The sequence below is a fragment of the Salmo salar genome, chromosome ssa12 (genome assembly GCF_905237065.1).
Source record: "Salmo salar chromosome ssa12, Ssal_v3.1, whole genome shotgun sequence".
Taxonomy (NCBI): Eukaryota; Metazoa; Chordata; class Actinopteri; order Salmoniformes; family Salmonidae; genus Salmo; species Salmo salar.
In genome coordinates, this window is record NC_059453.1 from 51,384,332 (window position 1) to 51,396,578 (window position 12,247).

A 12,247-nucleotide genomic window follows, 5' to 3' on the forward strand; every position below is an offset into this window, starting at 1 on the left:
CGTGCTTCCCGGTTGGGATGGTGTTCTTCGGCTTGCAAGCCTCCCCCTTTTTCCTCCAGATATATAGATGGTCATTATGGCCAAACAGTTCTATTTTTGTTTCATCAGACCAGAGGACATTTCTCCAAAAAGTACAATCTTTGTCCCCATGTGCAGTTGCAAACTGTAGTCTGGCTTTTTTATGGTGGTTTTGGAGCAGTGCGGCTTCTTCCTTGCTGAGCGGCTTTTCAAATGATGTCGACATAGAACTCGTTTTACTGTGGATATAGATACTTTTGTACTTGTTTCCTCCAGCATCTTTACAAGGTCCTTTGCTGTTTTGGGATTGATTTGCACTTTTCGCACCAAAGTACGTTCATCTCTAGAAGACAGAACGCGTCTCTTTCCTGAGCGTTATGACGGGTGCGTGGTCCCATGGTGTTAATACTTGTGTACTATTGTTTGTACAGATGAACGTGGTACCTTCAGGCGTTTGGAAATTGCTCCCAAGGATGAACCAGACTTGTAGAAGTCTACAATTTTTTTTCTGAGGTCTTGGCTGATTTCTTTTGATTTTCCCATAATGTCAAGCAAAGAGGCACTGAGTTTGAAGGTAGGCCTTGAAATATATCCACAGGTACACCTCCAATTGACTCAAATGATGTCAATTAGCCTATCAGAAGTTTCTAAAGCCATTACATCATTTGATTGAATTTAACAAGCTGTTTAAAGGCTCAATCAACTTAGTGTATGTAGACTTCTGACCCACTGGAATTGTGATACAGTGAATTATACATGAAATAATCTCTCTGTAAACAATTGTTGGAAAAATGACTTGTCATGCACAAAGTAGATGTCCTAACCGACTTGCCAAAACTATAGTTTGTTGAGAATTTTGTGGAGTGGTTGAAAAACGAGTTTTAATGACTCCAGCATAAGTGTATGTAAACTTCCGACTTCAACTGTGTACACTTTTTTGTGTTTAAATATTCCTTTGTTATTCCCTGCAAACCCTTCCACCCCTCCCCCAATTGGAGTCAACTAATAAACAATAACACTTAGGCTTCTACCTTCATATTATACACATTTTACAGACATAATCTATTTTACAATAGTGATATTTTGTTTGTTTTTAGTCCTTCCTTTATTTCTGATTCCATCCAGTTTGATTTATATTTGTAACTGTACTATTTCACAATTTCTGAACCTATATACATTTTACAGACCCCGTATGTTTTACATTGGTTATCTTGTTTTATTAGTCCCACCCTTCAGCTCCATTCAACCCCTCCCATCTATCTCTTAACACCATCCATTTTGTATTTCTATTTGGCATATATTTTCACCTGTGCTGTGATGCTTCACAAAAGTACTGAACCTTTCTCTTCTCATAGCTTCTACAGATTGTAAATTAAAGAAACATTTTTGCTAAAATAATTATAAAATTATTGATTATGACTTTTAAAATCACCCAATATTGCGATTTGCAGCGTTAGTTCTAGGTAAATGTTGCAATTCTTCAGCCATTCCTGGACCTGTGACCAAAAACGAGCTACATATGGACAGTACCAAAATAAATGATCTAATGACTCTGCCTCCTCGCAGTAAAAACTGCAGAGCTGGGAAGATTGTATCCCCCATATATATCTATATATAACATTCTATTGATTACAAGAATTTTGTATAAGATAACTTCTAATTTTTCTATTTTTGAATCTGCTGTTATTTTGCGTGTCAATTCATAAACCATGTGCCATGGAATTGGTACATTGAACTTCTCTTCCCAACTATTTTGCAATTTATATGGCACAGCTGTACATTTTTTGGTATGTTTTTATTTTTCACAATTTTCTTTTAACCATTTATGGTTTTTATTGCAGGGCCTACAGACAAGTTCCTTACTTTTTCCCCCTTCTACTTGCCTCTTCCATTTTTGTGGTAATGTTGCAATTAGTTGGTTGTAATTTTGGGCAGAGCAGACATTTCCATATGTCTGTGTTAGATGCATGTGTGACACAACTCCACCAGTCCTATTTATGATATCATTTACAAAAATTAAACTTTTTGAAACATTTTATCATTTTTAAAATGTTTTATCAATTACTATAATTGAGTTTTACATTTTTTTTTTGTATTATTTGTTTAGTCTTTTCAGGTGGATTAAACTGAAATTGCAACCAACTTTCTAAGGCTTGTTTAAAAAAGAACTATGTTTTGGAAATTTCGTTTTCAAATAACCAGAAGTGAGCAGTTGTAATCTGAATAAAGGGGAAAAGGCCATTCTTGAACATGGGGTGAGACATTCTTACTAATTTACTAGAGAACCATTTCGGATTTAAGTATAACTTTTGTATGACTGATGCCTTTAGTGAGAGGTCTAATGCTTTAATATTGAATAATTTCTGCCCTCCGAATTCATATTTGTTATATAAATAGGCCCTTCCCCAAATAAAATGGAATATTTTTTTTGTTCATATAATTTAAAAAGCAGGTCACTAGGTGTAGGCATAAGCAAATAGGAAAACTGTGATATGACTAAAGAGTTAATCAGGGTGATTTTCCAACAAATAGACAAGTATTTTCCTTTCCATGATAACAAGATCTTATCTATGTTTGCTAACTTTCTATAAAAATTTACTGGAGTGAGATCATTTATTTTTTTCGGGATTTGTATACCGACTATGTCCACATCCCTGTCAGACCATTTTATTGGTAAACTACACATTAATGTAAAAGTTGAATACTTATTTTTTGTGATTCAATATGTAATATAGTACACTTATCATAATTTGGTTTTAATCCGGAGAGGTTAGCAAAAGTATCTAGATCCTCTGAGGCTGTGGAGGGATTCTAATTGTGGTTTTAAAAGAAAACAACATGAATCATCAGTGTACAATGACACTTTTATTTTTAAGCCATGGATTTCTAATCCCTTAATGTTATTGTTGGGTTTAATTTTAACAGCTAACATTTCAATGGCAATAATAAATAGATATGCCGATAGTGGACAACCTTGTTTTACTCTTCTTGACAGTTTAATACTTTCTGAGATGTAGCCATTATTTACTATTTTACACCTAGGGTTACTATACATAACTTTAACCCATTTTATAAGAGATTCTCCAAAATTGAAATATTGTAGGCATTTATATATATAAACTCCAGTCGTACTTTATCAAAAGCCTTTCCAAAATCAGCTATGAAAACCAGGCCTGGTTTTCCCGATATTTCATAGTATTCTATTGTTTCCAGTACTTGTCATATATTACCTCCAATGTATCGTCCATGTAAAAAACATATCTGATTAGGATGAATAATATCTGACGATACCTTTTTAATTCTATGCGCCAAGCATTTACCTAGAAATTTTGCATCACAACACTGTAAGAGGCCTCCAATTTTTTCAATGGACTGAATCTATATATATATATATATATATATATATATACACACATACATACATACACACCACTTGGATCCTGTTTCAGTAATAATGAAATCAGACCTTCTTGTTGCGTGTCCAATAATCTACAGTTTATATAGGGGTGGTTAAAACATGCTAATAATGGTCCTCTGAGTATATAAAAAAAAGTTTGGTATACTTCCACTGGTATGCCATCCAGCCCTGGAGTTTTCTCAGCCTTAAAGGCTTTACTTGAATCAAGAAGTTCCTCCTCTGTAATTTGGCCTTCACATGAGTCTTTCTGGACAGATGTTAATTTTACATTATTAATAGGGGGGAAAATCCATTCAATTCGCTTCGGTTAGTGGAGATGGAGGAGACTGAAACGAAAACATATTCTTGAAGTACTTCCTCTTTCAAAATATAATTTGGTGTGTCATTCGTGACTCCATTTGTAACAATTTTCAATACATTTTTTTTGGTAGCATTTCTATGTTGAAGATTGAAAAAGAATTTGGTGGATTTTCCCCCATATTCCATCCAGTTCGCTTTATTTGTATAATATATTACACTGAATCTTTCTTGAATAAGTTCCTCCATTTCTTTTTGTTTTTCTTCTAACTTATTCTGTGCCTCTATGGTGCAGGTTTTATTGCTATCTAACTGTACTGTTAGTCCTTCAATTTCCTTTGTTAATATGTGCTCTTTTGATCTAAATTGTTTTTGTTGTATAGATGAGTACTGAATTGCATGGCCTCTAAAGGCACATTTAAAAGTGTCCCATACAATAAGGGGATCTGCTGTACCTATGTTAAGTCGGGGGAAAAAGTCATTTATAACTAGGACAGAAGAATGTAACTAAGTTATCATCCAGTAGGCTTTGATTTAAAGTTCCAATATCCTCGCCCACGTGGAAATTCTGTAAGAGTAACATAGATGCTGATTATGTGATGATCCGACCGCATTCTGTCCACTATCACCACTTTTTAAACTTTTGGTGCAAGAGAGAATGACATAAGAAAGTAATCAAGACGACTAGCTTGATTAAGCTTCTTAGACTTGCTTTCAATGAGAATCACATCTATAACTCACATTTCTATGTGAATTTGGTTCGGTTTCCCAAAAAGTTACATATTGCAGCTTTAAAAAACACAAAATACCATTAAAAACGTCATCACAATATTTTTCCCATATTTGACAGTATGTGGTATTTTAGCTATATTGCCCAGCCTTAATTGGCCCTGTGCACCTGGGGACATGTCACTGTCTGCACAGAGGGGGGCTTGCTTAGCTGTCTTGGAGCTTTTTGGAGGGGAGGGCTCACCAGAAGCACGCCACCTTATAGTCATTCTGATGTAGGCTACATGACGGTTGAAACATCTACAGTTTTAATAAATAAAATAGTTGACTGATATGTGGTGTTACCTAACTTTAGTTGAATGCATTGCTCTAGATAAGTGTCTGCTAAATTACCTAAATGCAATGTTAAAATGTGATGATGTGCTTATTTTTTGTGTATCCAAAACCTGTAACCTTACCATGATGCAACTCTGGTCAGGTATGGACAGGCAGGGATACAGTTGTAATGGTAGATGTGGTGTTGATCTCGGTTTTGTTTCACTGCGTCCACTCATGAGCTCTGTGTGTGTTTTAGACTCTAAATGGCTGCGAGGAAGTCTGATACCCACAACAATGGTGAGTGTGTCTGTCTTTCTGCCTCTTCATTTTCTCCATCCGTCTGCTCATTTTGGTGTAATTTTCATTCAGGCCACCTTCTCAAACTGTTTTTCCAGGACCCATTAGCTACCTTGATGACGTTCCCTTCAAAATCAACGATAAGTTCCGCTGCCCTGCCAAAGTGGGGCTTCCCGTTGGCATCTGCCTGCCTGACTGTGACTCTGTGCTCGCCAATCTGCAGGTAAGTCTTCTGACTTTGGCGCTGTTGCATCAAGGGTTTCAATGACTGGGATGCTTGGGGGTGATTTGTATTGCACCCTCTTTATATTAGTCTGGGATCCTTAACGTTAAGAAAAATACGTAACCGAAACACTTACAAAATTACGCAATATAAAAAAAAATACAATCAAAGTGCAGTTAACACAAAACATTATTTTCTGTGTTATAGCCTAACTAGACGAAAGGCTATAAAGGCCTGGGAAAAGTTGGGTAATTGAAAGGTAGACTCAGCCATATGATGTAGATGCAGAAAGCAAACAGTATAGGCCTAGTGGGACAATTTCCGTAACAAGTAAGAGCATTGAAGCTCGAGGCTCAACTTCTCTGCTGTTTTGGTGCCCTCGCTACCGCACTGAACAGTGTGATGCGAACCCATGCACGTGCTCAGATACTGTGTGAGAGCGAAGTGTTCCATCTCGCTCATCAAAATATTGTAGCCTATTCATTGATGATGCCCTGCTTTACTGAAGTTCTGAGACATTGCAAGCCAAGAAATTGTGAGATACAGCATTCTATTGCAGATAGGCCTAGTGCACATTTCTGACTGTCTGACCTGCCTATTCTGTGCCCCTCCCCTTTCTCTCCGTCCCTTGCTAGTTTGCTATGAAAGATGCAAGTGTTTTTGTTCTCGGAAGTACCGCAACTAATTAGTCTCCTCCTTTTTCAAAAATACTTAATCTTAGGAATCCTGAATCTCAGAAATGGTAGTCGACATTGGGAGTCGACGTGCAAGGAGTAGAGGAATCAATTATTTTGGAGTCGATGCTCCTCCACTTATGTCATTGTCGTTAACAGTTGAAAAAATGGCAGAGAAAGGCAAGAGGGTGGATCAGCTTTAAGATTTAATATTAAAGCTGATTTAATATTGCATATAGATTGTGGCTTCTATCAATGTAATTGTCTGCATCATTTCCAATCCCCCTTATATTTTTTTCTTATTTTCCCCCTAACCCTACCACCCCTCCATTAATAGGAGTAAACTAATGGACAATAACACTAAGGCTCCTACTCCCAGCTTATACAGTTGAAGTCGGAAGTTTACATAAACTGAGTTTAAATGTATTTGGCTAAAGTGTTTCACAATTCCTGACATTTTATCCTAGAAAAAAATCTCTATCTTAGGTCAGTTAGGATCACCACTTTATTTAAAGAAAGTGAAATGTCAGAATAATAGTAGAGAGAATGATTTATTTAATATTTTATTTCTTTCATCACATTCCCAGTGGGTCAGAAGTTTACATACACTCAATTAGTATTTGGTAGCATTGCCTTTAAATTGTTGGGTCAAATGTTTCGGGTAGCCTTCCACAAGCTTCACACAATAAGTTGGATGAATTTTGTTCCCATTCCTCCTGACAGAGCTGGTGTAACTGAGTCAGGTTTGTAGGCCTCCTTGCTCGCACACGCCTTTTCAGTTCTGCCCACAAATGTTCTATAGGATTTGAGGTCAAGGCTTTGTGATGGCCACTCCCAATACCTTGACTTTGTCCTTAAGCCATTTTGCCACAACTTTGGAAGTATGCTTGGGGTCATTGTCCATTTGGAAGACCCATTTGCGACCAAGCTTTAACTTCCTGACTGATGTCTTGAGATGTTGCTTCAATATATCCCCTTAATTTTCCTGCCTCATGATGCCATTTATTTTGAAGTGCACCAATCCCTCCTGCAGCAAAGCACCCCCACAACATGATGCTGCCACCCCAGTGCTTCCCGGTTGGGATGGTGTTCTTCTGCTTGCAAGCCTCCCCCTTTTTCCTCCAAATATAACAGTGGTCATTATGGCCAAACAGTTCTATTTTTGTTTCATCAGACCAGAGGACATTTCTCCAAAAAGTACGATCTTTGTCCCCATGTGCAGTTGCAAACCGTAGTCTGGCTTTTTTATGGCAGTTTTGGAGCAGTGGCGTCTTCCTTGCTGAGTGGCCTTTTAGGATATATCGATATAGGACTTGTTTTACTGTGGATATAGATACTTTTGTACCTGTTTCCTCCAGCATCTTCACAAGGTCCTTTGCTGTTGTTCTGGGATTGATTTGCACTTTTCGCACCAAAGTACGTTCATCTCTAGGAGACAGAACGCATCTCCATCCTGAGCGGTATGATGGCTACGTGGTCCCATGGTGTTAATACTTGGATACTATTGTTTGTACAGATGAACGTGGTACCTTCAGGCATTTGGAAATTGCTCCCAAGGGTGAACCAGACTTGTTGAGGTCTACAATTTTTTTTCTGAGGTCTTGGCTGATTTCTTTTGATTTTCCCATGATGTCAAGCAAAGAGGCACTGAGTTTGAAGGTAGGCCTTGAAATACATCCACAGGTACACCTCCAATTGACTCAAATTATGTCAATTAGCCTATCAGAAGCTTCTAAAGCCATGACATAATTTTCTGGAATTTTCCAAGCTGTTTAAAGGTACAGCCAACTTAGTGTATGTTAACGTCTGACCCACTGGAATTGTGATACAGTGAAGTGAAATAAACTATCTGTAAACCATTTTTGGAAAAATGACTTGTCATGCACAAAGTAGATGCCCTAACCGACTTTCCAAAACTATAGTTTGTTAACAAGAAATTTGTGGAGTTGTTGAAAAACGAGTTTTAATGACTCCAACCTAAGTGTATGTAAACTTCCGACTTTAACTGTTCATACTATATACATTTTATGGACACAGTATCTTTTACATTAGTTATCTTTTTGTTTGTTTTTATTCCCATCCTTCAGCTTCTCATAGTTTCTACAGATTGTAAATTAAAGAAACAATTTTTCTCAGAGTATTATTGATCAATTGACTGACTTTTCAGATCACGCAGATCACCTTTTGAGAAGTTAAATGAGAAAGAAATGCGAACTTTGTGAGGTGGACTTGAGGTACAGTAATGGTACTACAGTTGCAATGCTTAACCATCTGAAAGGGACACCGTGAGACCCAAAGCTTTGCTGACAGCAGTGCAGCTGCATTGTGAATTCACATGGAATTTTAGGAATCTTATTGTTTTAACGGAAAACCGATAAACAAGTGGCGTTTTAAACATTAAGACATTTTCACAATTGTCACATCCCGAGTCTGTATTAGGGGGGCACCTCTAACTGTTAAAATGTCAATGTTGGCATTGAGAAATGGTCTCGGTCCAGTCCATCCCATTATTTTTGGGGGGCACTTATTAAAGGTAGTGTGTCATTTAAACCATGGTTGCATCGATAATGTGCACATGCTCCTCATGAATGAGACCTATCTCATAACCATTGGGTGGAAAAAGTACTCAATTGTCATACTTGAGTAAAAATAAAGATCTTTTTTCTAAAGTTAACTTGAGTGACGGTCACCTTGTAAACTACTATTTGAGTAAAAGTATTTGGTTTTAAATATACTTAACTATCAAAAGTAAATGGAATTGCTAAAATGTACTTAAGTATCAAAAGTAAAAGAATAAATCATTTCAAATTCCTTCTATTAAGCAAACCAGACGGCACAATTTTGACAGATAGCCAGGGGCACACTCCAACACTACAAACTAAGCATTTGTGTTTGGTGAGTCCGCCAGATCGGAGGCAGTAGATGACCACGGATAAGTGTGTGAATTGGACCATTTTCTTGTCCAAATGTAACAAGTACTTTTGTGTGTCAGGGAAAATCTATGGAGTAAAAAGTACATTGTTTTCTTTAGGAATGTAGCGAAGTAGAAGTTCGCCTAAATAGTAAAGTACAGATACCCCAAAAACTACTTAAGTAGTACTTGAAAGTATTTTTACTTAAGTACTTTACACCACTGCTCATGACTTGACCAGGTTCAGCTGGATTGATTAATCTCCATTCCTTTAATCCCATGTCTGCTGCTGCTCACTAACTAGTCCCGCCGGGTTCTCTCTCTTCCCTCTTCTCTGGGCACTGCAGTATGATTTCTCCCTGGAGAGGCGGAGCGTGCGCTGGGGGGCGGAGCTGGCTGAGGCCCGGGCTGCAGAGGCGGCCAGGGCGGAGCTAGAGAGCAGGGAGCACTCGCCCCCTGCCCAGGACCCTGACGGGGGATCGGCCTGCGGGGGGAAGAGACCATTCCCTGCCGAGGAGCAGGACGCTCTCCCGCCTGCAATGAACCCGCTGATGGCCAGCTTGCGCCACAATGCTATTCTCACCCCACTGCCTGCCCCAGCCAGGCAGACCGCTCCCAGCATCCCGACCCCACAGTACCTTAACCTGGCTGACTTTGAGCGCGAGGAGGACCCCTTCGACAAGCTGGAGCTCAAGACACTGGACGATAGGGAGGAGCTGCGCAACATCCTCCAGAGCCAGCCCCAGCCGCAGACTCCATCCCCGCCTGAGGCACCCCAACCCAGGCCAGCATCTCGAGGCAGCACCCCTCCACCCCAGCTCCCCGCCACCAGCCTTCCAGCCAAAACGGTCTTTGCCCACAAACCCAACGGGCTTGTGGTGCTACAGGACATGGACAGAGCCGGGGATCTGGCTCGGGGACAGACAATGGACCCTGACCGGCCCTGCAACATCCGCTCGCTGACCTTCCCCAAGCTGTCAGACCCCGGGGACTCGATCTTTGACTCCTACTGTCTGGCCCCTGTACCACGTAGCCTACCCAACGGCAGCCCGCCGGCACCCCAGCAGAAGAGAGAGGAGCCACCCAATCATACCCAACACACCCAAAATGGGGCACCAAAGCAGGTGAGCTTTGCACACACACACACATGCCTTGCTTAGTTTCAATTACTGAATGTTTTGCTTAATTCTCTGAAACTTCTCAAAGGCTTCGAGGTTTTCTGGACAAGAGGAAGATGTGTGTGTGTGTGTGTGTGTGTGTGTGTGTGTATATATATATATATATATATATATATATATATATATATATATATATATATATATATATATATATATATATATATATATATATATATATATATATATTTTTTTTACCCGTATACAGATGACACTACAAAAACTCTCTCCCTCCATAGATAAATACAGGTCCTCTCCCATGCAGCGGGGCGATGCTCAGCCTCTCCCCCAGTGAACGGCAATGTGTGGAGACCATAGTGGCCATGGGCTACTCTTACGAAGGGGTCCTGCGGGCCATGCAGAAGCGAGGCCAGAACGTGGAGCAGGTGCGCCCCTCCGCTCTCCCTCCTCTTGGCCACAGCAGCCTAAGCCCATTTCTCCATAGAGATCTATTATAAAGAAATGTTCTATTTGATTCTGATGTCGCTCACTCACTGCCCATTGCGCCCATGGTTGACTCTGAAATCATCAGGTGCCTGCGTTATGTGATTGTGCGTGTTCACGACATGTGGCTTTAGAAGTCCACCAGGCAACAACATGGGGATGGTGGTTGTGAATAAATAAATTGAATTTATGTAGCGTTTTTTTGTCTCGACACCATCCACCACCTTGGTTTAATGCAACCCTCAACACTATGATGGCATCAGACACAACAGACATGTTAGGGGCTTGTTAATGAATAAACATTAGCTAACAATGTAATGATACGCAGTGGATGTTTATGGTAGTTTTCCTGCTAGCTTTATTTGGATACCCATCCTCAAGCATCACTCCAGTACAATATTGTGGATTTAGCTATCCCTCTAATCAACAAAGAATATTAAGGGACAGGAAATTACTGGTGTGGGGGCAGTGGTCCAAAATAGGGGAGGGTTGTTTCACTTTTTTTGCGTGGGCGGTGTTTCTTTTTATATTGGGCACGGAGGATAGTGCGTTCTTTTCGTTTACATTCGGTTTACATTCGCCATTTTGCAGGTTTGACTTTTCTGCGCACTAACTACACTACAGTTCAATGTAGTCTACCAGTCTAACGGTTTATCCTGCCCTCTATCCACCATTCATAATGACAATAGTGTAGGTGGATAATTTGTCCAGATCTGCAAGAGGCTAACTAGAAATCATACTATACACAAAATCATTAAAAGCTGCACCAATTTTCAATATAAAGTGAAAACATGAGACACGCAGTTCAAAAAGCTCCCCCATTGATAATATTTTTTTGGGAAAAATAAAAGTATGTAGACTAGCCTACAACACCACAATGCAGTGAATAATTGAGTTGTTGTATTCAAGTGAGTACAAAATTATACTCTAGGCTTTGAACGGAAATGAAATTGCATTTTAATAACGGAAAGGCACAGTAGCAGGCCAGTCTGGCAGTTTATTTTTTTAAATTCTGATACTGAGATCCGCTGTGTGTTGCAGCTGATTATTCTCCCAAGTCAACCTATAATAATGTGGCCACATATTCAGGAAAGCTTAACGCACTCTCTGTTCTGCCTCCTCCGATCCAAGCGGCTATTCCTCGCACACCTAGAACCTAACGCTTCAATATAGCCTAAATATTTATTTTTAATGTTTACAATGTATACCTTTTTATGTGTCATAAACACAACCAGTCAAAATGTTTTAATCTGATTAGGCTATTTCAAATCTGCGCACATTCGTCCAAAATATAATTCCAGCAGCCAAACTGTGCACCTGTCATGCAATTTGATGAATGAAAAGAGACCTCTGTTACAATTTTCTAGCCAAACCTTCGATACTGGATACAAGGTAGGGAGGGATGTATTTTCTGTCTGTAGAGATTAACGTAATCTATTTGATTGGGGTGTTGAAAAAAACTCTTAACTTTGATGTTGACGCACCCGAAATCGGTATGCTATGCTTATTGGTTGTGTGGTGCATTGGCACAGAAACATGTTGGTGGAAAATATGTTGCTTAGATGTTATATAAATATAGCATCAATAGGTAAAAAAAAAATCTGATTTCCCCCCCCCCAGCTGATCATTGTCTGCAGCCGGTTTTGATCGTAGTTTAATGACAGGCAGGGAGAGCCAGCGAGCTTGTCTGGTGGACGGCGAACCCTCAACTTTCTGGCCCGTAGCCCTGCGACTGTGCCACAA

The 12,247-nt window shown here is 39.6% G+C and overlaps 1 protein-coding gene across 2 annotated transcripts in view; it reads left to right on the plus strand.

The window, feature by feature from the left end:
- LOC106565187 (ubiquitin-associated protein 1) overlaps positions 1–12,247 on the plus strand; it is a 33,814-nt gene that overhangs the window by 11,788 nt on the left and 9,779 nt on the right. For both annotated transcript variants that reach the window (XM_014132033.2, XM_014132032.2), the window contains exons 2-5: positions 5,037–5,077; positions 5,176–5,300; positions 9,233–10,009; positions 10,300–10,446. In XM_014132033.2, the coding sequence (XP_013987508.1) occupies positions 5,044–5,077; positions 5,176–5,300; positions 9,233–10,009; positions 10,300–10,446 (1,083 nt within the window). In that variant the 5' untranslated portion in view covers positions 5,037–5,043. The remainder of the gene's footprint in view (positions 1–5,036; positions 5,078–5,175; positions 5,301–9,232; positions 10,010–10,299; positions 10,447–12,247) is intronic.